The 24,798-nt window shown below is 44.2% G+C and overlaps 1 protein-coding gene across 1 annotated transcript; it reads right to left on the bottom strand.

Moving 5' to 3' along the window:
* Nucleotides 1-918: 918 nt before the first annotated feature.
* On the bottom strand, nucleotides 919-24,700 carry Nlrc4 (NLR family CARD domain containing 4). The gene is made up of 8 exons (XM_035448303.1): nucleotides 24,589-24,700; nucleotides 20,414-20,674; nucleotides 17,164-19,158; nucleotides 16,498-16,590; nucleotides 11,881-12,051; nucleotides 9,603-9,695; nucleotides 7,035-7,202; nucleotides 919-1,338 (listed from the first exon to the last, which is right to left on the bottom strand). Coding segments are annotated over exons 1-8 (3,099 nt in total). The 5' UTR covers nucleotides 24,590-24,700; the 3' UTR covers nucleotides 919-1,021.
* Nucleotides 24,701-24,798: the final 98 nt, after the last annotated feature.

The following is a 24,798-nucleotide window of genomic DNA, read 5'->3' as shown; positions in this document are numbered from 1 at the left end:
TAAACTAGCTTTAAAATTTTTCATTTTATCAACAAAACATCTCGTATCTACACACACACACACACACACACACACACACACACACACACCTATTGGGGGGGGTGGTTTCGAGACAGGATTCCTCTGTGTGTAGCCCTGGCTATCATGGAACTTGCTCAAGGTAGCCTTGAACTCAGAGATCCACCTGCCTCTGCCTCCGAAGTGCTGGGATTAAAGTTATGTACAACCATCACCCACCCCAGTTCAAATACATTTTTATTGTAGAATTGGAAATTTGTTTTTTTTGTGTGTGTGTGTTTGTTTGTTTGTTTTTTCGAGACAGGGTTTCTCTGTGTAGCTTTGGAGTCTATCCTGGCACTCGCTCTGGAGACCAGGCTGGCCTCCAACTTCACAGAGATCCGCCTGCCTCTGCCTCCCAAATGCTGGGATTAAAGGCATGCGCCACCACTGCCTGGAGTCCAAAATGTCTTAATGAAACCAGTTGAATTAAACAACACATAAGAAGTTTGTTCTCTAGACAATTTTAGATCATTTATTAGTAATTTAGTTGTCACATATTCACCCAGTATTCAATGAGTCTGTATAGGCAAGGTGTTGTACTTAGTACAGAGGAACACGGTATATCAAGTTTTTGTGACCCAGTATTCTTAGGGCCAGGTAACACAAACATGAACAACAGCAGAAGAGATGAAGCCAAACCCGTTTCTCAAACTCCTTCCCCTTTGTCATGTTTGACTTCCTTCTCAAGTTTTTTTTAAAGTATTTTTAAAGTTTCTTTTACGTGTATGAGTGTTTTTTCCTGCATGTTTATGTGTGTCACTTGCCTGCCTGGTACCCATGGAGGTAGAAGACAGTGTTGGATCCCTGGAGCTGGAGTTACAGATGGTTGGGAGCCTCCTTGTGAGTGCTGGGAATCAAACCCAGGTCCTCTGGAAGAGCAGCCAGTGCTTCTAACCACTGAACCATCTCTCCAGCCCCCTTCTCCAAGATTTTCAATGATCCACTGAAAGTAATGGAGTCTCTAAAGTACTTGCTGGCTTTGGGTACCTTTAATTACTAGCTTAAAGGTGCCTTTGATGACACTAATGTCATAGTCGTCAAACTCCCACCCAATGAGCCTAGCTTCTTGCAGATAAGTTAACTTTGATAACACTTGACTAAGTTTTCTCACCAGTGATGCATCTGGTAAAAACTCTTTAGTACTAAAGTCGAAAAATACTAATTGTTTAAGCTTCTCAAATACATTCATGAAGGAAAGCCATCCATCACTGCTCACACAGTTTCCGGCTAAATCCAACTGCTGCAAGTCTCTCAGAGGATTTTTCTCAAAAAATGCACCTGGGTGAAGAAATAAGTATGTTAATTGGAAGAAAGCCACAATGAAAATGAAATAAGTTCTGTACACACACATGAACCATTTTCCATCTTAAAATGACTGAGTTCTAGACCAACCTGGTCTCCAGGATAGCCTCCAAAGCCACAGAGAAACCCTATCTTAGGGAGAAAAAGAGAAGAAAAAAAAAAAAAAACCGAACTGTGTTTAGACCAGTGATGTGCCCCGGGGAGAAAGATTTCCTACAGCAGCCTGTGACTATGCCCGTTATCTTTACAAATTCTGTTTCCCAAATAAGATCACCAATGACAGAAGAGTACCAAAGGCAAATGTAAGTGATGTGTGTGTTTTACTTTGGTCCTGATTCCTCCTGCACATGGAAAGTTGTTTAAACATTGAGGCCTGAGAGATGCTATGAGATATCAAGGAGCGGTTTTTAAAATTGGAGTCAAACAGGCAATATTAATTTACTTCCATGTTTGTGGAAGTAAAGCTGAACAGGTTTATATTTGGGTGTAGGATATCCCTGCCTAGAAACTTCGGTAACCGAGAGTCATTCTGTATCTAGAGAGGGCTTTGTTGTTCAGCCTTCCTAGCCTCTTCAAGGAGATCCTCAACTCCCCATAAATAGAGTACCCCAAAGGGCCTCCTACATGGAGGGAGGGGGATGTCTGCCCTGCTGACTCACAGGACACCACAGGCCTCCTTGGGGCTCATTCCTTATTCCTCTATGCCCTGTAAACCTCCTCAGATAAACCCTGCTGTATGGAAAAATAAATAAACCTTTCACCATACACAGTCACACACACACACACACACCTCTGATCCCAGGACTTAAGAGGCAGGGACTGAAAAATCGGGAATTTATCAAAGCTACCTAGAAAAAACATTGTCATAAATAAGAAAAGCAAGAAACAAAAGGAAGACGTTCCTTTTGTTTGTGGGGGTGGTGTTTTGAGACAAGGTTTGGCTAAATGGCCCAGCTATCCTCAAACTCACTGCAATCTGCCTGCCTCAGCCTCCCACAATGCTATTCATAGGCTTGAGTGAACACATTTGGCCTCTCCCAGTAGCATCGCCTGCACTGGGCATGGAGGGGTTTGTTAGATGCTAAACTGTGGTTGCTTGGAAGATGCATGTTACAACCTTGCAGAATGAGTGTTCAAGGTTCAGTTTGGGCTTTTGTTTTTGTTTTGTTTTTGAGACAGAGTTTCTCTGTGCATCCCTGGCTGTCCTGGAACTAGCTCTTGTAGACCAGGCTGGTCTCAAACTCACAGAGATCCACCTGCCTCTCCCTCCTGGGTGCTGGGAGTAAAGGTATGTACTACTACCACCTGCTTCACTTTGGACTCTTTTTTTTTTAAGATTATTTATTATGTATACAGCGTTCTGGTGTATGTTTACACACCAGAAGAGGACACCAGATCTCATAATAGATGGTTGTGAGCCACCATGTGGTTGCTGGGAATTGAACTCAGGACCTCTGGAAGAGCAGTCAAGTGCTCTTAACCTCTGAGCCATCTCTCCAGCCCCACTTTGGACTCTTAAGTAGGAAGAGATGCTCCTTGGAAAAGACACTGTAAAGGTCCCCTCTCCATAATCTTCCTACAGAAGCCTATTGTCCCCACAGACAAAACACCAGAGCTCTGTAATGGCGCAAGTCTGTGATTACAGAACTCTGGAACCTGAGGCAAGGGGACTCCAAGTTCAGGTAAGCCTGGGCTATGTAGTGCTAACCCATTCTCAAAAACAAACAAACAAAAAACCCAAGTCATGGCCACAACAAAGGTGAGCAAACAAGTAAGAAAAGTTGTTGCCATCAGTTATTAGGCCTGCAAATTTACAATGGTGTCTTGTGTAACCAGCCTGTGTGGGCTGAGGCTTACCCAAGTATGCACTGAGCCATTAGAGCCTCTGTCAGGAAGTGTGTTGACCAGCTCCCCAGGAAGGAGGTCTGAGAGTTAATTGGCAGATATCATTGTGTGGCCTGTGGAGTTTGCTAAGGGTAAGTATGTGATGCAGCACCCAGTGCTCACTTCAGAGTGTCTTCAGTCAATATCAGCCAGAACTTTCATCACCTTTACAAGTTTTAATCTAGAAAGTTCCTTAGGGTCTTCATTACAAATGCCTGATATAGGCCGGGCGTTGGTGGTGCACGCCTTTAATCCCAGCACTCGGGAGACAGAGGCAGGCAGATCTCTGTGAGTTTGAGGCCAGCCTGGTCTCCAGAGCAAGTGCCAGGATAGGCTCCAAAGCTACACAGAGAAACCCTGTCTCGAAAAACCAAAAAAAAAAAAAAAAAAAAAAAACCAAAAACAAACAAACAAAAAAAACAAATGTCTGATGTAAAGGTATGGCTACCTGTCCATACATAAACAAGAGAGAAGGGGAGGAAGTGGTGATGGGGTGTGTGTGGGACCAGGCAGTACAGAAACTTCCATCTACAGAGTGGGTAAATCCAGGTGAAGAGGGTGGCTCCCAGGCCTCTACCGTCATCTTTCATATCTGTGCCACCCTCTGCTGAGACCATCCTTGGGCCCTGTTTTCTATGCTTTAACTTCCTTAGAAGCCAAACTGCTAATCTGGAATTGTGAACATTTGTAAGAACAATACACCTGGATGACCCCACCCCCAACGACGGGCATGCACCCACCTTGCATTGCGACCTGTGAGGACTCTTGTGCAGGTGCAAAACCCCAGTGTGCATACGAAACCTCCCCTTTAAAAGGTCCTGCCTCCTATCTCTCCTCCCTTCTTTTTGGCTTCTCTCGGGTTGGCTGACTACCCATCCCCGATCTCCCCCCCTTTCTGGTAAATAAACTCCACTTGGGTTGTTCATCCATTGTTCCTTTCTTTATATCAGCAGCTGCAGCTTAAACAAAAGAATAACACTGTATTCCACTCCCACTTGCTTTTTTTTTGAAAGCAAACCAGACAACCCTTTATTGGGAGCAGAGAGCTGCACAACACGATGACCAACCCTGCACAGCATCCTTCAAGATAGGCTCTTTACTAGCAAAGCTCACTGGGAAATAGATTCCTTGGGGCAGCTTCCCATCCTCTCAGGTGGGGGGAATTCATTAACTTCCCTGAAGGCAACCGTGGTCATTCTGCGTTCCCTCACAACATATGTACTAAGACTGTGGCACAACTTACTGTTAAATGTATCTAAATTTCTACCAAGGAAATGAAAGCAGAAGTAAGGTGTTCCATGTCACTTTGAAAAGGCTTGACATGGCCACATGACAATAGCTATGACTATGAAGTTAAAAATAAAACTAAGGAATGAAGGAGTCAAAACAACAGCTGTCTGTACTGCACATTTGTGGATGACAAGCTCCAGTCAGCCATAGTCCAGCCAGGTCTTTGCTGATCTTTAGTCTGTGCCCAGCTTAACAGGCACACTGGTCCTCACCTTTCTAAGAATGCTTCTCTCTCCAGGCCTTCACAATTCATGCTCCTATTGTGCCACCCCTATGTGATTTCAGCATTGCAGGAACTCCAAGTGGTTTTGGTTTTGTTTCTATTTTCCAGTTTGTAGACTTTCTCCCCAAAGAGCAACTTCTTTTCACTACCCAGGAGGAGTTTAGAAAAGCCAAAACCCATTCCACGATAAGAACATGAACTGTTTCTGTGGCTCTCCATTTATTTCAGTTTGAGGATCTCAGCTGAGTTTCCTGGGTGATTATCAGAGTGTGTGCAAGCACAGGAATGAAAGAACAAGCAGCAATTTCCATGGCCTGGGGACATGCTTTCTGCTGACTGAATCTGGATCAAACTGGATCCAATAGGAAGAGACTCTGGGCATCTGTGGGCTGTGGAGAATGCAAATGGCCAAATTTCATGTGCTTCTGGTAGACATCTCTAACATCGCTCTTCAGTTCACCTGAGTCAGTGTCCGATCACCTAGTCTTAACTGTCAACTTGACCAAATCTAGAATCACCTGCAAGAGGGGTCTCTAGGCATGTCTGTGGCGGGGGGGGGGGGGGGGGGCGTTATCTTGATTGCATTAACTGAGGCGGTGAGGCCTGCCCACTGTTCCCTGACTGGAGGAAAAAGACTGAAGAGCTTGCATGCATTCATCCACTGTTCCCTGTTCCTGATGATGGAAGTGTGACCACATCCACAAGCTCCTGCCCATGATTTCCCCTCGATGATAGGCAGGAACCTGGAAACTAGAGCCCTAAAATAGGTCCTAAGTAATAAACAGTGGCACCATTCATGTATTCAGCCAGCATTTGAGCATCTACTGTTTAACAGCGACTGAGCATAGTCCTTGTCACTTGGGGCTTATTGCACAGCATGAAGACACCTGATAACTAGATGACAGGTAGGGGGTACTGTGAGAGGAGACCTGAGAGCAAGCACACCCAAGTAGTAGGCATTCCAACTCCACCTTGTTCCCAGGACACTAGTAATTTGTCTTGTATGCTGGAGGAGAAAGACTGGAAGGTTCTTAGGAGAAACTCAAGTGCCTCCAATAAGCAAAGACATTTTGCATGCCTGGCTCCCTGCCCCCACCCCGTAGTGAAGCTAGCCAATCAAAAGTCATCTCTGGGGCTGGAGCTATGGATTGGAGTAAGGGCATTAAATGCTCTTGCAGAAGATCTGGATTAGGTTCCCAGCACCCACATGATATCCACACTACCTATAAGTCCAACACCAGGGGGTCCAACCACCTCCTCTGGCTGTATGTTCACATACACATAGGCAAGCAAACACTCATAAAGTAATGTTTTGTTTTGTTTTGTTTTTTTCTGAGACAGGGTTTCTCTGTGGCTTTGGAGGCTGTCCTGGACCTAGCTTTTGTAGACCAGGCTGGTCTCAAACTCATAGAGATCCACCTGCCTCTGCCTCCCAAGTGCTGGGATTAAAGGCATACGCCACCACTGCCAGAAATAAAGTAATGTTTTAAGTCCTCTTCTCACTTAGACACAGAGTCTTCTCAGCGTGTACCTCACTCTAAAATATGAGAAGAGTCAGCTGAGAGCAGACTCCAACAAAGAAGACTGAGTTTCATCTCATTACCCACAGAAGAGGGACTACCCAGGGAAAGGGGTGTTATTAGTCTGTTTTGTGTTGCTGTAACACAATACCACTGGCTGGTAAACAAACAGAAATGACTTGTAGTCGAGGTTGAGGGACTAACATGTGGCAAGGCCTCCTCCTTATCTCTCCCCATGGCAGAAGGAGGAGAGAGAAAAAAAAAAACAAAACAAGCATGAGCTCAACTCCCAGTCTCAAGGCCCTTCTACGGTTTGCATTACTCCTCTGGGAGGGTGGGCAGATGACCTAAACACCTCTGAGTTCCCACCCCAAGCACCTCGGCAATGGATCTCGTTTTATGCATGTGGTTTTAGGAACCACATTCAAACTATAACATAAGGCAAAATAGGAAACAAGAAGGGAAAAAAAAAACTTCAAAAATAATATTTTTTCAGAGATTAATATTCAATAGAAATAAGATCCTAGTAAATAAGAAAGAGAAACAAAGCTGGGTGGTTGTGGTACACGCCTATAGTCCCAGCACTTAGGAGGCAGAGGCAGGTGAATCTCTGTGACTTTGAGGCCAGCCTGATCTACAGAGTGAGTTCCAAGACACCCAAGGCTACACAGAGAAAGCCTGTCTCAAGGATGGGGTGGGGTAAGCTTTGTTTAAAGTCAGCCTTTCTTCTCTCCGCTTTGTTTGGATGTACCTACCTAAACTTCTAATTTCTGCATCCATGAGTTTCCAGTTTTTCAGTCCAAGCTTGAGAAGCCCTGGGACCATCTCCAGTTGCTTTAACAGGTTGGGCAGGCAGATGATCACATTACTGCACCAAGGCAGCATCAATGTGGTTAGATGTTCCAGAACGCCGAGCCTGCCAACTTGAAACAGAAAACAATTCAGGAATGATGTCAACTCAAAATCTGTGCTATGCAGGAAGCAGATGAAGGAATGATCTTTAAATTTGGTGGCCCTGTATGCTACTTAATCTTTAATAAGAATCTACTTGTTTTTTGGTTATTTCTATAGAAAATATTCAAATATATAAACACTGTATTAATAGTGAAACTATTACAAGCAATCCAACCTTCAGTAAACAACAAATCATAAGCTAGATTGCTTAATCCTGACCAGACTCATATATTTTTCTGAAGTGACATATATCAGTCATTTTGTCATAACCACATGCCACTGTAGCACCTCTGTAATGAGCATTCTTCCCTCCAGCCTGGTCCCAGAGCTACATCAGTCCCAAATACAAATGCTGTATTATTTATGAAACTGTTGGCCAATTGGCTAAGGTTTCTTATTTGCTAGCTCAGTCTTAAACATTAACCCATTTTCTATAAATCCATGTATTTCCACGAGGTCTTATCTTATAGGAGAAAGGTCCAGGGACCTCTTAGTCCTCTAACATCCTAAATCTTGACTGTTCAGCATCTCTGCAGAGAAGAGAAGAGAGAAGAGAGTGATTTACTGTTTGTCCCTGCTTATAATCTGATTCTTCCCAGATACATCACTTCTTGCCTGGTCAATCAGCCAATCAGTGTTTTATTCATTAACTAATAAGAGAAACATATACACCGAAGGACTTCCACCATCACACCTCAAAAATCTTAATCACTCCCAGTGAAATTTAAAGAGGAAATAACTTCAGAACAAAAACAAAAAGATGAAACAGAACTGCAAGGACCACCTGGGGAGAAATGGTTATTTAGGTAACTGGTAAAGCAGTTTTGTAAAAAGAAAAATGCCCTAACCCTTGCCCCTATACACACCCCTCTCTTTTCTTTGAAATATATCCCTGGCTGGCTTGGCACTCACTATGTAGATCAGGCTGGCCTCAAGGGTATAGAAATCTACTTGCCTATTCAAGCACTGGGGTCAAAAGCATGCACCCCCATTTCCAGCTTGAATTTCTTGTTTTTATCTTTGCCGTCTGGCCTTGATAGACGCTTAAGCCCACCAATGATGTAATAGAGACAATTCTGAAAAGTCTATATATACCGTAAACTTTGTCCAGTTAGTTGCTCAGAGTCACAAAGAGAAGTCCACAAAGCCTGCCATGCTCAGCTTTTCCTGATCCACCACTGCATTTCTGGTGTCTGTTTGAGCAAGGTGGCTTCCCTGCCTCATTTTCCTATAACAACATTATCAGAACAAACATCCTTTTGATGCCAGTACTTAAGAGGCAGAGGCAGATGGATCTCTATGATTTCAAGGACATCCTGTCTACTTAGAGAGTTCCAGGCTGAACCCATCCATCTCCAAATGTTTCGCTCATCTGAGAGCTCATGCACAGTCCCTTGAGCAACCAGACAGCATAAGAATATTGCAGTCCTTGGATGACTAAGTTGATACAATATGTGTATAAGCCAATCTTATGAGCCTGGGGGTGGAAAAGCCGTATTACTAACTCCTTAAGCAAATTTGTCATCAGCATCAAACACTAGCTTCCTTGTTGTTGGCAGATTGGAAGAGCCTCAGGTACAATGAAGATATACAAACTGATGACTCAAAAGATACAGGCTTGGGCTTGGAGAAATGGGTCAACAGTTAAGAGCATGCACTACTCTTGTAGAGGACCTGAATTCCATTCCTAGACCCCACAGCAAATGGCTCATAATGCTTATAACTTAAGAGCTCCAGCTCTAGGAGATCCAATATGCTCTTCTGGCCTCTGCAGGTCTACTCACACAGATAACTTTTTCGTTATTTTTTGCATATGAGTATTTCCCCTGCATTTATGTATGTGTTCCCATCTGTGCCTGGTACCCACAGAACCCATAAGATAGTATCAGATTCCCTGGGACAAGAGTTACAAGTGTCTGTGAGATGTCATGTGAATGCTGGGAACCAAACTTGAATCCTCTGCAATAGCATCAATTGTTCTTTTTTTAAAGATTTATTTATTTATTATGTATACAGCATTCTGCTTCCATGTATATCTGAACACCTGAAGAGGGCACCAGAGCTCATAATGGATGGTTGTGAGTCACCATGTGGTTGCTGGGAATTGAACTCAGGACCTCTGGAAGAGCAGTCAGTACTCTTAACCTCTGAGCCATCTCTCCAGCTCCCAAATTAAATAAACATTTAAAAGAAGAAGACATGGCCCTGTGTTCCTTAATGGCAGTTTAAGAAAGCGCTGAACATTTTCCCTAAGAAAGATGACTTAGTAGGGTGCACATGGGCACAGAGGCCAAGGAGCAGGCTGTAGTTTTCTAACCACCCAGCACACACACTAAAAAGCACATTGTTGTTAGAGCCATCGTTCTTACTCAGTTCCTGTACAGCTTCATTTCCATCCTTTTCCAGATAATTTTCTGATATGTCAAGAATGCTCAGTTTGACCAAATTGTGAAGATTCTGTGCTAGAAGAAAAAAAGTGAAAAGAAACCATATATTTTTCCAGTATCTTTAGAATTCTGCATCCTTGTTGTCTTTGCTGATGACAATACACACTGTTGTTTGGCTTATGGGGGGAACTCCTCTGTTTTCATGACTTTGACTGAATGGACAGGTATTTCCTAGTCCCAGATTAGACTGTTAAATCCATGTCACATGGAGCCTGAAGCTGCACGAAATATAGTGTTTGTAATTCTAGACGGGACATTGTAGTTTATTCTTTACTGACCTCTGTTGTTTGTTCGTTTGCTTGTTTATTAAGATAGGGTCTCACTATGTAGCCTTGTGGCTTTGAACTCTCAAACTCACAGAACTCCCCATGCCACTGCCACCTGCATGCTGGGATTGGAGTTGTTCATCACCACACCTGGACATTTTTGACATATTTTAGAAGAGATAAACTGTCTCACACAGCTGTTTAAAAGGAGACAGATTTCAATCTTCAGCGATGTTCTCTGCCTCAAACAACTGAGAACATGGTTCTTGATGGGTTTGCTCACACAGTTGCAGGGTCAGAGGTCTCCTAGGTCATAGGCCCTGGTGGGCTGAGGCAGGTAGTGGGTAGGCATTAGGGATATGAAAAGTAAGATACCATTACTAAAATGGTACTTCATATCAAAGTGAAATAGATTTTGGTAAAATAGGCAAGTAAAGTTTTTCATCAATATGTATATTTTCTCTTTTCCCTTATAGAGTTTATAAGTGAAAGTGGAGACATGAAGGCATGCTCTCATCATTTTATGTTCCCACTATCGGTCTAGCCTTTCCCAACCATTGGCTTTCTTAGCTATAAATTTATATCAATGTAAAAATAATCATCTTTATATATTCCCAGAACTTTTATAGTTTTACTTTTCATTTATTTTTATTTGAAATGTGTGTGTGTGTGTGTTTCCATGTGAGGGTATATGCAAGTGAGTGCAATTGTCCATGAAGGTCAGAAGGAGGCATCAAATCAGGAGTTTGTGAGTTGCCAAATGTGGGTTCTGAGAACCAGTTGGGTCCAATGCAAGAGGAAGCAGCAAGTTCTCTTGACCTCCAAGTCATCTCTCCAGCCCCTGTAGACTGATTTTCAGAAGGTTAGGACAGGTGTGATGGTGCACACCTTTAATCCAGCATTCATGAGGCAGGGGTATTTCTATAAGCTCCAGGCTAGACTGATCTACATAGCAAGTTCCAGACCAGGCAGAGATACATAGTGAGACCCTGTCTCAAAAAACAAATGAATAAAATTAAAAGGTTATACCATGCATTTTCCAAAGTCTAGGTTTTTAAAAATTGCTTCATGCGTGGATATCTTGCCTGCATGGATATTTATGTACCACATGTGTGCCTGGTGCCCTCAGGGGCCAGAAGAGAGCATTGGATCCCCTAGGACTGAAGTTACAGATGGTTGTGAGCTGCTGTGGGGGTGCCTGGAGTGAAACCCAAGTCTTTTGGAAGAACAGTCAGTGCTCTTAACTGCTGATCCATCTCTCCAGCCCCAAACTCTAAATTTTAAGACAAGTCTGAACTTATTCAGAAGTATGCTGATGTTTCTCTATAATCGCTATGCATGACACTTGGGAACTCAAGAGACTGAATTATTGCATCACTGTATTCTAAGTCCATCTTCACAGAGCAAAAGGAAGGATAAGTAGCCTAGTAACACTGGGGCAACCCTCTTTCTCCATCATTTCTTTGCCCATCTACCCAAGGAATTATTAGATGGTAACACTATGACAAAAACGGTGCATATTTGGGAGGGCATGTTCCGAGACACAGAGAATTTTTTTCAATCTCACTTTTCACTTTCTCACTTTCTCTCTCTCTCTCTCTCTCTCTCTCTCTCTCTCTCTCTCTCTCTCTCTTTGGTTTTTCGAGACAGGGTTTCTCTGTGGTTTTGGATGCTGTCCTGGAACTAGCTCTTATAGACCAGACTGGTCTCGAACTCACAGAGATCCACCTGCCTCTGCCTCCCGAGTGTTGGGATTAAAGGTGTGCGCCACCAACACCCGGCTTTCACTTTCTCTTAAGGTTATGATATTGTCAAGTATTCTGCAACCCCCTCTTATTGCCACCAATAATTTTAATTCTGACTTGGACAAAGTTCATTAATGTAAAAAAGGTCAAATGTTTTGTTGTGCATCAGCGAGTGGAAGTGAGGGTTACCTAGGGTTTTCACGGAATTTGCCGTCAGACAGCAGGCCACCAACTTCATCTCTTGTAGGTCACAGGGTTCTCCTGATAGAGACTCAATTATGGAATCCATGCCCTCCCCAATGTCAGATAAATTAATCAGATGAATTAAGCACATCTTCTTCAGGTTTCCCAGGCCTTTGGCTACAAGGAAACAGAAAAGGAATACATGAGCAGACCATGTTTATCTGGTTAAAACAGGATTTGTGGAATGGAAAGAATGAGGAAATAGGTTTGTGTTCTTTTTTTCCTTTTAAAAAATATTTATGTTCTGGGCAGTGGTGTTGCATGCCTTTAATCCCAGCACTCAAGAGGCAGAGGCAGGCAGATTGCTGTGAATTTGAGGCCAGCTTGGTTTACAGAGCAAGTTCCAGGACAGGCTCCAAAGCTACACAGAGAAGCCCTGTACCGAAAAAATAAAAACAATGTATGCATTTCTTTGTTTTCTACATAAGGAGGCTCTTGCTATCCAGCCCAAGCCGGCCTTAAATTCAGGAGCCTCCTGCCTAGGCTGCCCTACTTCTGGATTCCAGACATGTTCTTTCTTCCTGGTTTTCATTTCTCTCAAGAGGCTGAGTCCAGAGGGGCAGCAGGTGCTCCAGCTCTGTGGAGGGTTAGTGCAACTGCACAGCTCCAAGACCCCATGCTCTGGACTATGTGACATAAGTCCAGAGGGACTCCTTTCAACAAACACTATACCCACGGTGGCATGTTCAGCCAGTGTCAGTGTACACTTCCACCCACAGTACAGCTGAAGGCGTTCCAGAGCACCCCTCATTCTTAGCCCTGGTGTTGCTGTGATGTTCAAGGAATGATTAGGTGCAACTAAATCATCAATATAGTTATCCTGAGTCAATGGTACACATGAAAGAAATACACAGTGACTTTCTGGATCCTGTCTGTCTCCTCCACTTCTCTGGTATTGGAGCTTTTACCCAGGTGTTGCACTTGATAGGTAAGTGCTCTACCATTGAGGCGCATCCCTCAGATCATGAGTTTATGAATCCCTTGTTTTGGAGCTTAGGGGAGATTGCAAATAATGTATGCGAAGCAGTCACTAGGTGTAACAAACACAGTAAGTGCTGACTAATGTAATCGGAGGTGTATACATGAGCTTTGTGGTCCTTCAGATTTCTAGATTCACACTATACCATACTTTATAAACTGGGACAAGTGATTCAACATTTCAGCTGTGGCTTTAGGGGGTCATTAGTCCTACATACTAGGGCTGTTGTGAATATTTGATGAGATAAAGTGTGAACTCTATGTAAAGTAGTTGCTGACCTAGTATGCAGCAACTCTTCAGTACATAGTAATTATTACTAAAATCATCATACTGGTTTCTTTTTTGTTTTGTTTTGTTTTGAGACGGGGTTTCTCTACTCACTCTGTAGATCCAGCTGGCCTTGAACTCAGAGACCTGAGTGCCTCTGCCTCCCAAGTGCTGAGGTTAGAGGTTCACACTACCACCGTCCAGCTATACTGGTTTCTTCACAATCAGATTTTGATTACTTTTTTTTAATTTAAAAATATTTTTTATGGGGCTGGAGAGATGGCTTAGTGGCTAAGAGTACTGGCTGCTCTTCCAGAGGACCCAGGTTCAATTCCCAGCATCCACAAAGCAGCTCACAACTGACTTTAGTTCTAGTTCCCTCTGATCTGACATCCTCAAGCCAATGCACATAAAATAAAGTTAAAGCCGGGCGTTGGTGGCACACGCCTTTAATCCCAGCACTCGGGAGGCAGAGACAGGCGGATCTCTGTGAGTTCGAGGCCAGCCTGGTCTTGAGTGCCAGGATAGGCTTCAAAGCTACACAGCGAAACCCTGTCTCAAAAAACCAAAAAGAAGAAAAAAAACAAGTTAAATAAATTATTTAAAAATATTTTTATTTCTGGGCATTGGTGGTGCACGACTTTAATCACAGCACTCAGGAGGCAGAGGCAGGCAGATGTCTGTGTGTTAGAGGCCAGCCTGGTCTACAGAGAGTTCCAGGACAGGTTCCAAAGCAATATAGAGAAACCCTGTCTTGAACCCCCACCCCAAATTTTTTTTATTCTATTTATTTATTTGCATGGGGGAGCATGCATGTCACAGCACTGGAGAAGAACCCAGGACAACTTGCAGGAGATGACTCTTTCCTCCCCCCATGTTGGGCCTGGAGATTCACCCCAGGCTTGGTTGCAAGTGCTGCTATCCTCAGAGCCACCTCAGAGGATAAAGCTATCTCTGGGTTCTGTTTTTGTTTGTTTGGCTGATTTTTGTTTTGTTTTCTTAAGACAAGGTCTTACTATGTAGCCCTGGCTGGTCTGGAATTCAATATATAGTCTAGGATAGCCTTGAATTCACAGAGAGCCACTTGCTTTTGCCTCTGAGGGTGGGAGTAAAGGCGTGTATCACCACATCTGGCAGGTTTTGACTGTTTTTTGTTTGTTTGTTTGTTTTTAGAGTTCTAATTTTGCCCAAGTTTGCCTGGAACTCACTCTGTAGCCAAGGCTAGCCCCAAACTCCTGATCCTCCCCCTTCCACCTCCCAGGAGCAGAGAAAACAGGAGTTTATCATCACACCTGGCTACACTTGGATTCTTTAATAATGCAAGCACGCTGTCCTGGGGAGTACTCCTGAGACCCTGGGGAAATCGGAACAGGTGACTTTCTACAAGGTGACTGCACTGAAGCAGATTTGCTGAGGCCCTTTCCAGCTCTGACAGTCTGTGGAACCCATAGGTATGCACTGTGTATTCACTGAATTCTAGATTAATTTGATTATTATATAAGAAAAAGGAGGTCAGCCACATTTTAGTTATTGCACAGAGTTATAGTTGGGTAAGAAGTGAAGAACAAGGCTGAACAAAGAGAGGAACATTTTATGGAGGGCTCAGGAGGGAAGAGAGAAAAGAATGAAGATGAAAATAAGAAGAAGAAAGAGAAAGGAAGCCGGGCGTTGGTGGCGCACACCTTTAATCCCAGCACTCAGGAGGCAGAGGCAGAGGCAGGCAGATCTCTGTGAGTTCAAGACCAGCTTGGTCTACAAGAGCTAGTTCCAGGACAGCCTCCAAAGCCTCAGAGAAACCCTGTCTCGAAAAACCAAAATGAGAGAGAGAGAGAGAGAGAGAGAGAGAGAGAGAGAGAGAGAGAGAGAGAGAGAAAGGAAAGAAGCAGGGACATTGCAGAAACCTGGCTTCCGTTCAACTTCCCTGTTTTTGATGCCCTGGGTTCTGTGGCAAGCCATTAGTTCTGTTTTTGTTCCTGGGTTCATGCTTTCCTGCATCTCATTTCTCTTTTAAAGTTTTGTTAATGAGATAACTCTAAACTTTTAATCATCAAGGGAAATTAAACACTTAATGACTTTCTCTCTAAAAAAAGGTCACACATAAATGTGAATGAACGAATTGAATGAAATGCTCTGAGGGCTTGTCCTAGATTACTGGGACCCGGGCTGTGGTGGCACACACCTTTAATCCAGCACAGGGAGGCAGAGACAGCTGATTTCTGTGAGTTCAAGGCCAGCCTGGACTACAGAGTGAGTTCCAGGACTGGCTCCATAGCTACTTAGAAATCCTGTCTAGAAACAAACAAACAAACAAAAAGATTACTAGGGCCCTGGAGATGGCTCAGTGAATACATTCAAGCACAGGCACAAAGACCTAAATTCAAATCCCCAGAACTCAGAGTTAAGCATGTGGCATACATCTTTAATCCCAGTGTTCCTACAGTGAGTGGCAGGTGGAGACAAGGGAATCCCCAGGAGCTTGTGGGCCATCAAGCTACGTATACAAAGTACAGCAATGGACAACAAAAAGACACCATCTCAAACGAAGTAGAAGGCGAGGACAGACTCCATAGTTATCCTCTGGCCTCCTTAGTCATTGTCCTATTGCTGTGAAGAGACACTATGACCATGGCAACTCTTACAAAGGAAAGCATTTAATTGGGGCTGGCTTACTGTTACAGAAGCTTGCTTTAGTAGTCCCTTATCAACATGGTGGGGAGCATGGCAGCACACAGGCAGACATTGTGCTGGAGAAGGAGCTGAGAGTTCTCCATTGTGATCCACAGGCAGCAGGGAGAGAAAGACTGGGCCTGCCATGAGCTTTTGAAACCTCAAAGCCTACCCCCAGTGACATACCTCCTCCAACAAAGCCACACTTCCCGATCCTTCTAATCCTTTCAAAGAGTTCCACTCCCTGGTGACTAAGCATTCAAACATATGAGCCTATGGGGGATGTTCTTATTCAAACCACCACACATGCCATGCAGATGCCCCCCCCACATACACACATAAGGATCTTGCCTTCAACAAATGCAGCCAGCGCCAAATAATCTTAAACTAACCATTCTTATCATCATACCAACACCAATAACAATATTAAGAAGGGACTAGAGATATGGCTCAGCAGTTAAAAGCACTGACACTTCTTCCAGAGGATCCAGGTTCAATTCCCAGCACCCACATGGCATCTCACAACTGTCTGTAACTCCAATTTTAGGGCACCTGACACCCTCACACATACACACAGGCAAAACATCAATGTACATAAAATTAAAAAATAAATAATTAAGCAAAGAATATTAAAGAAACAAAAATCTCACCTAGGTTTTTAGCATCTTTCTCATTCATCCTAATGTTTTCCAGTACAAGCTTCATGAGGTTCTTCAGATTACCCAAGCTGTCAGTCAGACCACCTGCCAAAAGAAAACAGAACAGCATGTGTCCCTCTCTGGTGCTGTCATTGTTTACTGTCACTGACATTCCTATTACCAATGGGAATGTTTTAGTTATCATAAAGGGCACCAAGTGCTCACGATATTCACATAAGTGTAGATATTTTGTCAGAAATGGTGGTGGGCTCATCTATAAACATGCTGTTCAAATATAATGGAATTAAACAGAAAAATAAAACGTAGCAGGATGTGGTGTACATGCCTATAATCCCAGCACTTGGAAGGCTGAAGCAGGGGAGGGCAGGGGAGAAGAGAGGAGAGTAGGGAAGGGGAGGGCAGGGGAGGGGAGAGGAGACATAAAATAAGTAAATCTTTGGCACCTGAACACTTTCAGATTGCAGTTGGAGGCAGGAACCACAGGGAGGCTCAAGGCAGCTGAAATGAAGGACAGAGGAAATACAGAGAAGGTAAGCCAGACTCAGGGATGCACCCAGGAGGCAAAAAGCATTAGAACTGGTTCTAGAAGCCTCTGTGCCATCTAGCAGGTGCAGAGCACCATCCAGTCATGATTGCACACTTCGGACACACTGGTACCTGGCAGCCGTTGGGTGTGCAGGTTGTGAATGCTCAAGTTCTGGAGGTTTGTAACGGACGTGACGTGCTGTTCATCATCTATGGTGAGGGGACTGGCTTCCACCGTGAGGGAATGGATGTTCTTACAGGTCCTGAGGACTGAGCTGAGGCTTCCAGTCACAGCCACGCATCTCTTGATGTGCAGCCGGAGGTTTGTGGCGGAGCTGAATATCTTCCCCAGATATTTGATATCTTGTTTATCCAGCTTGCTGATATTCCGGAGTGTGACATCTAGAGTCTTGAATTCCTGCTTCCAATTGAAGAACAAAGACACAGCCCTGCTGGGAATGTAGGTTTCAGAGGGGCCTTCCATGTGGACTCCAGGACTGTTCTCTGCAGCTTTGTCCTGTGAAGCAGTGGCTCTCCCATGGAAGATCAGCTTGACAAAGTCCAGTGCGCTTACACAATTAGGCAAGTGTTCAAAGAAGTCAAATAAGTAATCGGGGATGTTCTCTGAGTCTATGTGTAAACTTTTACCACTAAAGAAAGCTTCAAATTCTTGACTCAGGGCTGATTCAGATATGCTCTCCAAGAACAGGTTGATGCCACACTCTACAAAAGAGTTTGTGTTGATGGCTTTCAGATCATCTTGCTCAGTGGTGTTTCTCATGCTCTGTACAGATTCTTGCCTCCAGAGTGGTCTCTTGGTGACAGAAAGCCCTTGTAAGCTGCCATGCTCATGCACCAATGCAAGGTGCCTCATGACAGCCCTGGTCGCCTCTGGGGATGAACCACATGTGTACAGGAGCAGATTGCCATACAGGGATGTGATGTCTGAGATGGAAACCATTTTCTTCAAGTAGTCATTCCCCTTGCTTACCTCCTCTGGTTCTCTGGAAATCAACAAACTGCTAAGTCTTCGTCCCGCTGTGTACTCCTGGAAGGATTTATGAAAGAATTTATACTTGGGTGTCAGCCTCTGAGCTGTGTACTTACAGAGGAGCCCAGTTGTCACCAGGACATCCTCATTCATGCTGGACAGGTCCTCGGGTTCAAAAGCAAACCTGTGGGAGAACATGCCCTCCAGGGCCAGGTCTCCACAGCGGTCTAGGCTCCTGAGAAAATCACTGTCAGCCCCGCCTCTGTGTCTGTGCTTGTTTTTCTTTATCAGGAGGTCGTAGAGGGTTCGGAACAATGTGGTTTGTGTGTGATCTTTGAATTCCTTCCTGCCCATCTGGATTGCACAGGTGATCACCACGAAGAGAGGGGTCTTCATCAGATTCCTCAAGCACTTGGACACCTGGATCTGGGAGAGCAGGCCTTCAGCCAGCTCCTTTATCAGCACTTGTCGGATGAGCACCTGGGCGCTGTCTTCTGTCATATCCCCCACCTCCGCAGTCAGGGCGCCAACATGTCTGATATGTCTCAGGCACTCTGTGGTGGTCGTGACAATGACCATGTTCTTGAAACGATGGTTTTGCTTTATCAGGTCTTCGATTTCTGGGCAGTTCTGGGGCTGGAATTCATTGTAACCATCGAGAAGAAAGAGGACTTCCTGCTGCAGTTTCAGCAGCATAGCCATGAACCCTTGCTTGCTAGTGGAGTCGGGTACATTCAGGAGCTGATCACACACTGTTTCAAACAGTCCATGCTCTGCACTGCTCAGGCGGACAAAGAAGACCAATTTGAACCTGTTCAGAGCCTTGCACTCCCCAGAGGCCCAGAGCATGGCAATTCTCTGCAGCAGGGTGGACTTCCCTTTGCCAGACTCCCCTTCAATGAGGCAGGGGCTCTCAAGAGCCTCCAACAGACTGCCCAGGGTTAGCTGCTCCATGCGATGATAACGATGGTCCTTCCTCCATAGGACGGGTTCTGTGAAGGTGATCTTCAGATTGAAAATGATGTCAATATCTTTACCCAGGGGATAGAAGTTCAGAAATGTGGGGCTGTTGTATAAGTATTTTAAATTCTGAGCCAAGACATCCAAGTCTTCTTCTGTGTTCTGATGAAAAATACCTGTTAGAGAAGAGATGCTGTTACAGAGGACTTGACTCTGCATTGCCTCTGCAGTGGCTGGTTTTGTGTCAAGTTGACACAAACTAGAGTCTTCAGAGAGGAAGGAGCCTCTGCTGAGGAAATGCCTCTATGAGATCCAGCTGTAAGGCATTTGCTTATTTAGTGATCAATGGGGGAGGGCCCAGCTTATGGTGAGTAGGGCCATCCCTGGGCTGTTGGTCCTGGGTTCTATAAGAAAGCAGACTGAGCAAGGCAGGGGGAAGCAAGTCAGTGAACAGCACTCCTCTATAGCCTCTCTGTCAGGTCTTACCTCCTGGATCCTGTCCTGACTTCTTTCAGTAATGAACAGTGATATGGAAGCATAAGCCAAATAAACCATCTCCTCCCCAACATGCTCTTTGGTCATGGTGTTTTGTCAAATAATAGAAACCCTAATCAAGACATCTCTGAAGCCCAGGGCTCAGGGGGATGAACAGCAGAGTTGCCGAGAATGGCAGCTGGGGGTGACTTTGACTTTCTTCCTAGTTCTTAGATACCACACAGGCTCCAAATTCCCATCGATTTCCCTTGGCCTTTCCACTCATTCCCTCTTCTCTACATTCCATTTCTTTTTTCTCACAATCAAATCTTACAGCAGCAGATTGGAAATGAGAGGAGCCATCATCTTAGTTAAGGAAAGTGAAAGATTTCCCTCAGAATGTGTGATGGAGTAAAATTCAACCAATTACGCAATTTAGTCACTTAATTAAAATGAGGAGTTGGAGGTATAGCTTGATGATGATGAAATTACTGCTGCTTGGAAAGTAGAGTGGTCACTTTTCCAAGACACTGCAACATGAGATAGACAGTCGGCAGGACCACTCACCCACAGATGACTAAGGATTGCTGGCTTCATCTATTTGTGTTCTAGCTAAACATTTTTTTTGACAGAGTCTTTATATATTTCCATCCCAGGCTGGCTTCAATCTCCCAATCCACCTGCCTCAGTCTCCCCAAAGAGCCCAGGGTAGCCAATTACGCACACCCAGAATTCCAGTTGTACTTTGAAGTGTGACTATACTTAACTCATTTCTTGCCCAGCTCTGAGATTACTTATATAAGCTTCACTGTCAAGTGTCTACTGTAAATGACTCAAAGTCCCTGGCCAGCCACACAAGGGTAGAGGACAAGCTGAAATTCCACAGAAGGGACTGTAGGTATTCTGAATGGTTTGTGTTCTTAATGGTGGGACAGAGGTGAGCAAAGCAATACTTACTTTGTCCAGTTAAGTCCTGATACATAGTATAGTCACACTTCTCAAGACACTTAAGAAAGAGGTTACAGGCCTCTGAGCCCTTCTTCAGAATCATATGAATGATCGCTCGTGCAGCATCCTGTTCCACCTTCTCACAGCAAATGTTGGCCTTTTCTTCATAGTTGAGAACATTCCATGCAAAAAGCTCATCTGTGATTTGCTTGATAACTGTGATGCCCATCCTTTGAATAAGAGCTTGACTGTTTTCCTTTATGAAGTTCACTGAGGAGACACAGGGAAACATTTGTTTATTATTTATTATTTAGGTTTTTCGAGACAGGGTTTCTCTGTGGCTTTGGAGGCTGTCCTGGAACTAGCTCCAGTAGACCAGGCTGGTCTTAAACTCACAGAGATCTGCCTGCCTCTGCCTCCCGAGTGGTAGGATTAAAGGTGTGTGCCACCACTGCCCGGCCATTTTTTTTATTTTAGCCAACAAGAAATACATGTATCTGTCACCAGCGCATCAGACTGCATTTGTTTTCCTTAGGCCCATCTTGAATTATTGAGACACCAGATGCTTGACATTCAGGTCCTCAAGAAAGTGCTCTGCAAGCCAGGAGGTGGTTTGCACACCTTTAATCTCAGTACTTGGGAGGCAGAGGCAGGGGGATCTCTTTGAGTTTGAGGCCAGTCTGATATACAGAGTGAGTTTCCAGACAGCCAGGGCATTTACACAGAGAAACCTCATCTCATAAAACAAACAACAAAAACAAAAGTGCTCTGCAAAACTCTGCAGCCCTAACTTTGCTCAGTGAGCAAGGCAGTTTAAGGTGATGAAGTTAGGTGGGTGATTTGTCCACTGATACAAGAGTCTCTCTAGTGAGCACCAGGTGTGGTGGTGCACACCTTTAATCCCAGCATTCAGGAGGCAGAGGCAGGCAGATCTCTGTGAGTTTGAGGCTAGTCTGGTCTACAGAGTGAATTTCAGCACAGCCAGGGCCACATAGTGAGACCCTGTCTCCAAAAGTGGGGGAGGAGAAAATCTCCAGTGAAGTCACAGTAGTGAAAACATGGGCCCAAGAGCCATTACCATCTTAATCAGAGCAAGAGACCCTCACAATATTGTACCTGTCGACATTCTTCCTTAGGAGGAGGAGTTAAAGGGAGCATTAGGCCCTCGACTGAGTTCCCAGCTTTTCTCCTCTATGTCTCCCTCCCAGCCATCCTGCCTCAACTTCAACCTGACGTGGGAGGTGCTAGAATAGAGGGTGCAAGGTTAGCTGGATGTGGGGGACCGAATATTGGGTCCCAGGCTCTGGCGGCGAGAGGAGAACAAAGAGAGAAATGGTTGCCTTGTAGTATTAGCAGGATGGTTAAGAGACACCAGAAAAGATGGCCAATAAAGAAATGACTCTAGTTCCACAACGTGGAACTGAGAGCTCTCTGAAGATGACAAGATGCCTGTGTTTGGTCTTTATCGCCATTGGGTTCCTCGAACCTTCCAGGTCCACACACCCCCACTCAGGTAGAACCCCATGGACTAAGGCTGAGACATTCTGGGTCACGACAGCTGGAGGAGGGACTCTACGTATGCATACACAGCTAGTCATCATCCATGCTTGATATAGGGCCTTGTGGGGATGTGTGTATTTGTGGTTACCCTTTACCTGGGCTCCAATAAGCAAGACCAACAAACCTACTGATTCAACAAACTAGATAGGTGGAATGGTTGCTTTAGTCTCTTATCTGAGGCTCTACCTGGGGTGACTAGGTGTTTGCTTACACTTCCCCCAGGTAGGTAACATTACTGTAACAGCATAGGATCTGCCACTTGCTAGCATCTGTAACCTTTGGCAACTCTCTTTTGAATCTGAAATACTGCCAACTATGTAACAGCCAGGATCTCTGGTGACAGAATATCCCTTTCATAGCATTTACTGAGCCCAGGAAGGGATTCGATATTTTCACCATGGCCAATTTCAAGATAGCCATATGTTGACTGGGAAACAAAAATCTGAAAAGTCAACAGTTCACCAAACCCTTCTATAGCACATAGTCTGTATACCCTGGGTAGTTGTTAGGAGAATTCATGTCTGTCATCACACACAAAGTAATATGCCAACATGCTCAGTTCTCACTTTCCTGTCACAACTCAAAGAAATAGGTGTTTTATGTTTCACAAGTTTTAGTCTTTTCCAAAAATGATCACTACAAAGTATTAGACAGTATCCAGTCTAAGCTCTCTCACTTCTCCCAGTCTCTAAGAAGGCCTCATCGTGTGTGTGTGTGTGTGTGTGTGTGTGTGTGTGTGTGTGTGTGTGTGTGTGCCTCTGCAATATCTTAATCTGTTTGGGGGTTTGGTTTGGTTGGCAGTCCTGGGGACTTATTGAACCTACAACCTCAAGCTTGGGAGGCCAACTCTCTACCACTAAATTACAGCCCCAATCCTGGGCCTAACTCTTAAATACAGGCAAAACTGTGCCTTGGTACTATAGTTCACTGTCTCTGTGACAGCTTAAAGGTATGTACCCCTGGTCTTATACTCTCAGCCTGCAAGTTTGCTTTGTACAGTAGGCTACCTAAGGCTTTTCCATCTCTTGTGACCAATTTAAAAGTGAAGACATTCTTCGAAAAGCCACCAAGTCCTCTCTGGCCTAAAATGCACCATCAGGAAGTCCAACCCGCGGGGGTCTCACTCAAGCTCCCCTCCTCACCATTGCAGATCCCCACTGCTAACCTCAACAGAGCCACTCTCTACAAGTCCTGTGAGGGAGCCCCATTGCTCTCCCTGTGGGGTCTCATCTGTATTCTTGGCATCTGCATCCTTCTTATAAAGAAAACTGACTCTGGGCATTTGGTGGTGCACGCTTTTAAGTCCAGCACTCGGGAGGCAGAGGCAGGTGGATCTCTGTGAGTTCAAGGCCAGCCTGGTCTCCAGAGTGAGTGCCATGGATAGGCTCCAAAGCTACACAGAGAAACCCTGCTTTGAAACCCCCCCCCAAAAAAAGAAAACTACTAAATCTATGTTTACTGATTTTTATTTTATGGCAGAAGACACTTAAGTGTCAGATAGGTCTGCAGTCCCACATCTATTTGTGTGAACTGTCTCTGAAGCTAGATATCTTCCCACTTTAAATGAAGACACCAAGTTCTCTTAGTACTCAAAAACTTTGTGATATTGAAAAAAGATGCACTGGATGTGGTGGTATCACGCCTTTAATCCCAGCACTCAGGAGGCAGAGGCCAGCCTGGTCAACATAGTGAGTTCCAAGACAGCCAGAACTATTTAGAACAACCTTTCTGAAACAGGAAAAGAAAAAATAAAAAGACATGTAAAAACTATCCATATACATATGTGTGTATTTTAGTGTTTAAAAAGTATACTATATAATTATATGTATACTATGATATTCTAAATATAAGATAATACTATTATTTGCCATGGATTATCTCCATGCTATATAACCTAACCATGGAGCTTTAAGATACAGCCATGACCCATGACTAACCGGGCTGTAACTATCAGATGGATAGTTGTTTCTATATTATTAGTAATATTATGTTTTTCTCTCCTCCTCCTCCTCCTCCTCATCCTCCTCCTCCTCCTCCTCCTCCTCCTCCTCCTCCTCCTTCTCCAACAGGTCTCTCTATGTAGCTGTGGCTATCCTAGAACTCACTCTGTAGACCAGACTGGCTTTGAACTCACAGAGATCCATTTGCGTTTGCCTCCCAAATGCTGGTATTAAAGATGTGCAACTCTGTGTCCTTATGTGCAACAGGGTTTGCAGTAAATTAATTTTTAATGTTTCAATTCATAGTTAAATAGCCCCAAGAGGCTAGTGGATAACACACTGGTATCAAAATCAAGCCAGTTAATTTGGGTACCATTTAGGTCTGCTTCATTTCTCTGAAGTGACTGGATATAGAGTTCTGAAGTCTAGAGGGAAGATTATGACTGAACAGGTGATGTCCAGAACTAATAGTTTAAAGTACAGCTGGGTCACTCTTTAAGTCTTGCCCCATCTATCATCTTTTTCCCATAGGCTTGCCATACTTTTTAATAAATTCTTAAGACAACGTAAGAGTATTTAGTTGAGAATCCCACAGACGAATAGTCAGGTGAAAGCATGGACTGCTTTTCCATTTAGTACCATCAATAGACATAACTAGACAGATATTGTTTGTAGGGTACTTACTTGTTCCGAGTCAAAGCTCTCCACTTTCCTAGATCTCAGTAGAAGATACCTTCCTTCTTTCCAAATGGAAATGCCAAACACTTCACTTTCCCATGAAGCCAGTGTTCATCCTAAGAACCTAGCAAAAAAAAAAAAAAAAAAAATGGAAATGATCCAACGGAAGGACTGAAGTTGCTTCTTCTCAAATGAGAAAATGAGAAAATGACAATG

Source organism: Cricetulus griseus, chromosome 7 (assembly GCF_003668045.3).
Source record: "Cricetulus griseus strain 17A/GY chromosome 7, alternate assembly CriGri-PICRH-1.0, whole genome shotgun sequence".
Taxonomy (NCBI): Eukaryota; Metazoa; Chordata; class Mammalia; order Rodentia; family Cricetidae; genus Cricetulus; species Cricetulus griseus.
This window is presented reverse-complemented; position numbering and strand designations above follow the sequence as displayed.

Bases quoted from the DNA above. Each gene is read 5' to 3' on its own strand.
- Nlrc4 (XM_035448303.1), bottom strand. The intron at 19,159-20,413 runs GTAAGTATTGCT...CTTCTCTAACAG, and splicing joins TCAGGACTTAACTGGACAAA to GTATTTTTCATCAGAACACA. The intron at 16,591-17,163 runs GTACCAGTGTGT...TTCTTTTGGCAG, and splicing joins GCACACCCAACGGCTGCCAG to GTGGTCTGACTGACAGCTTG.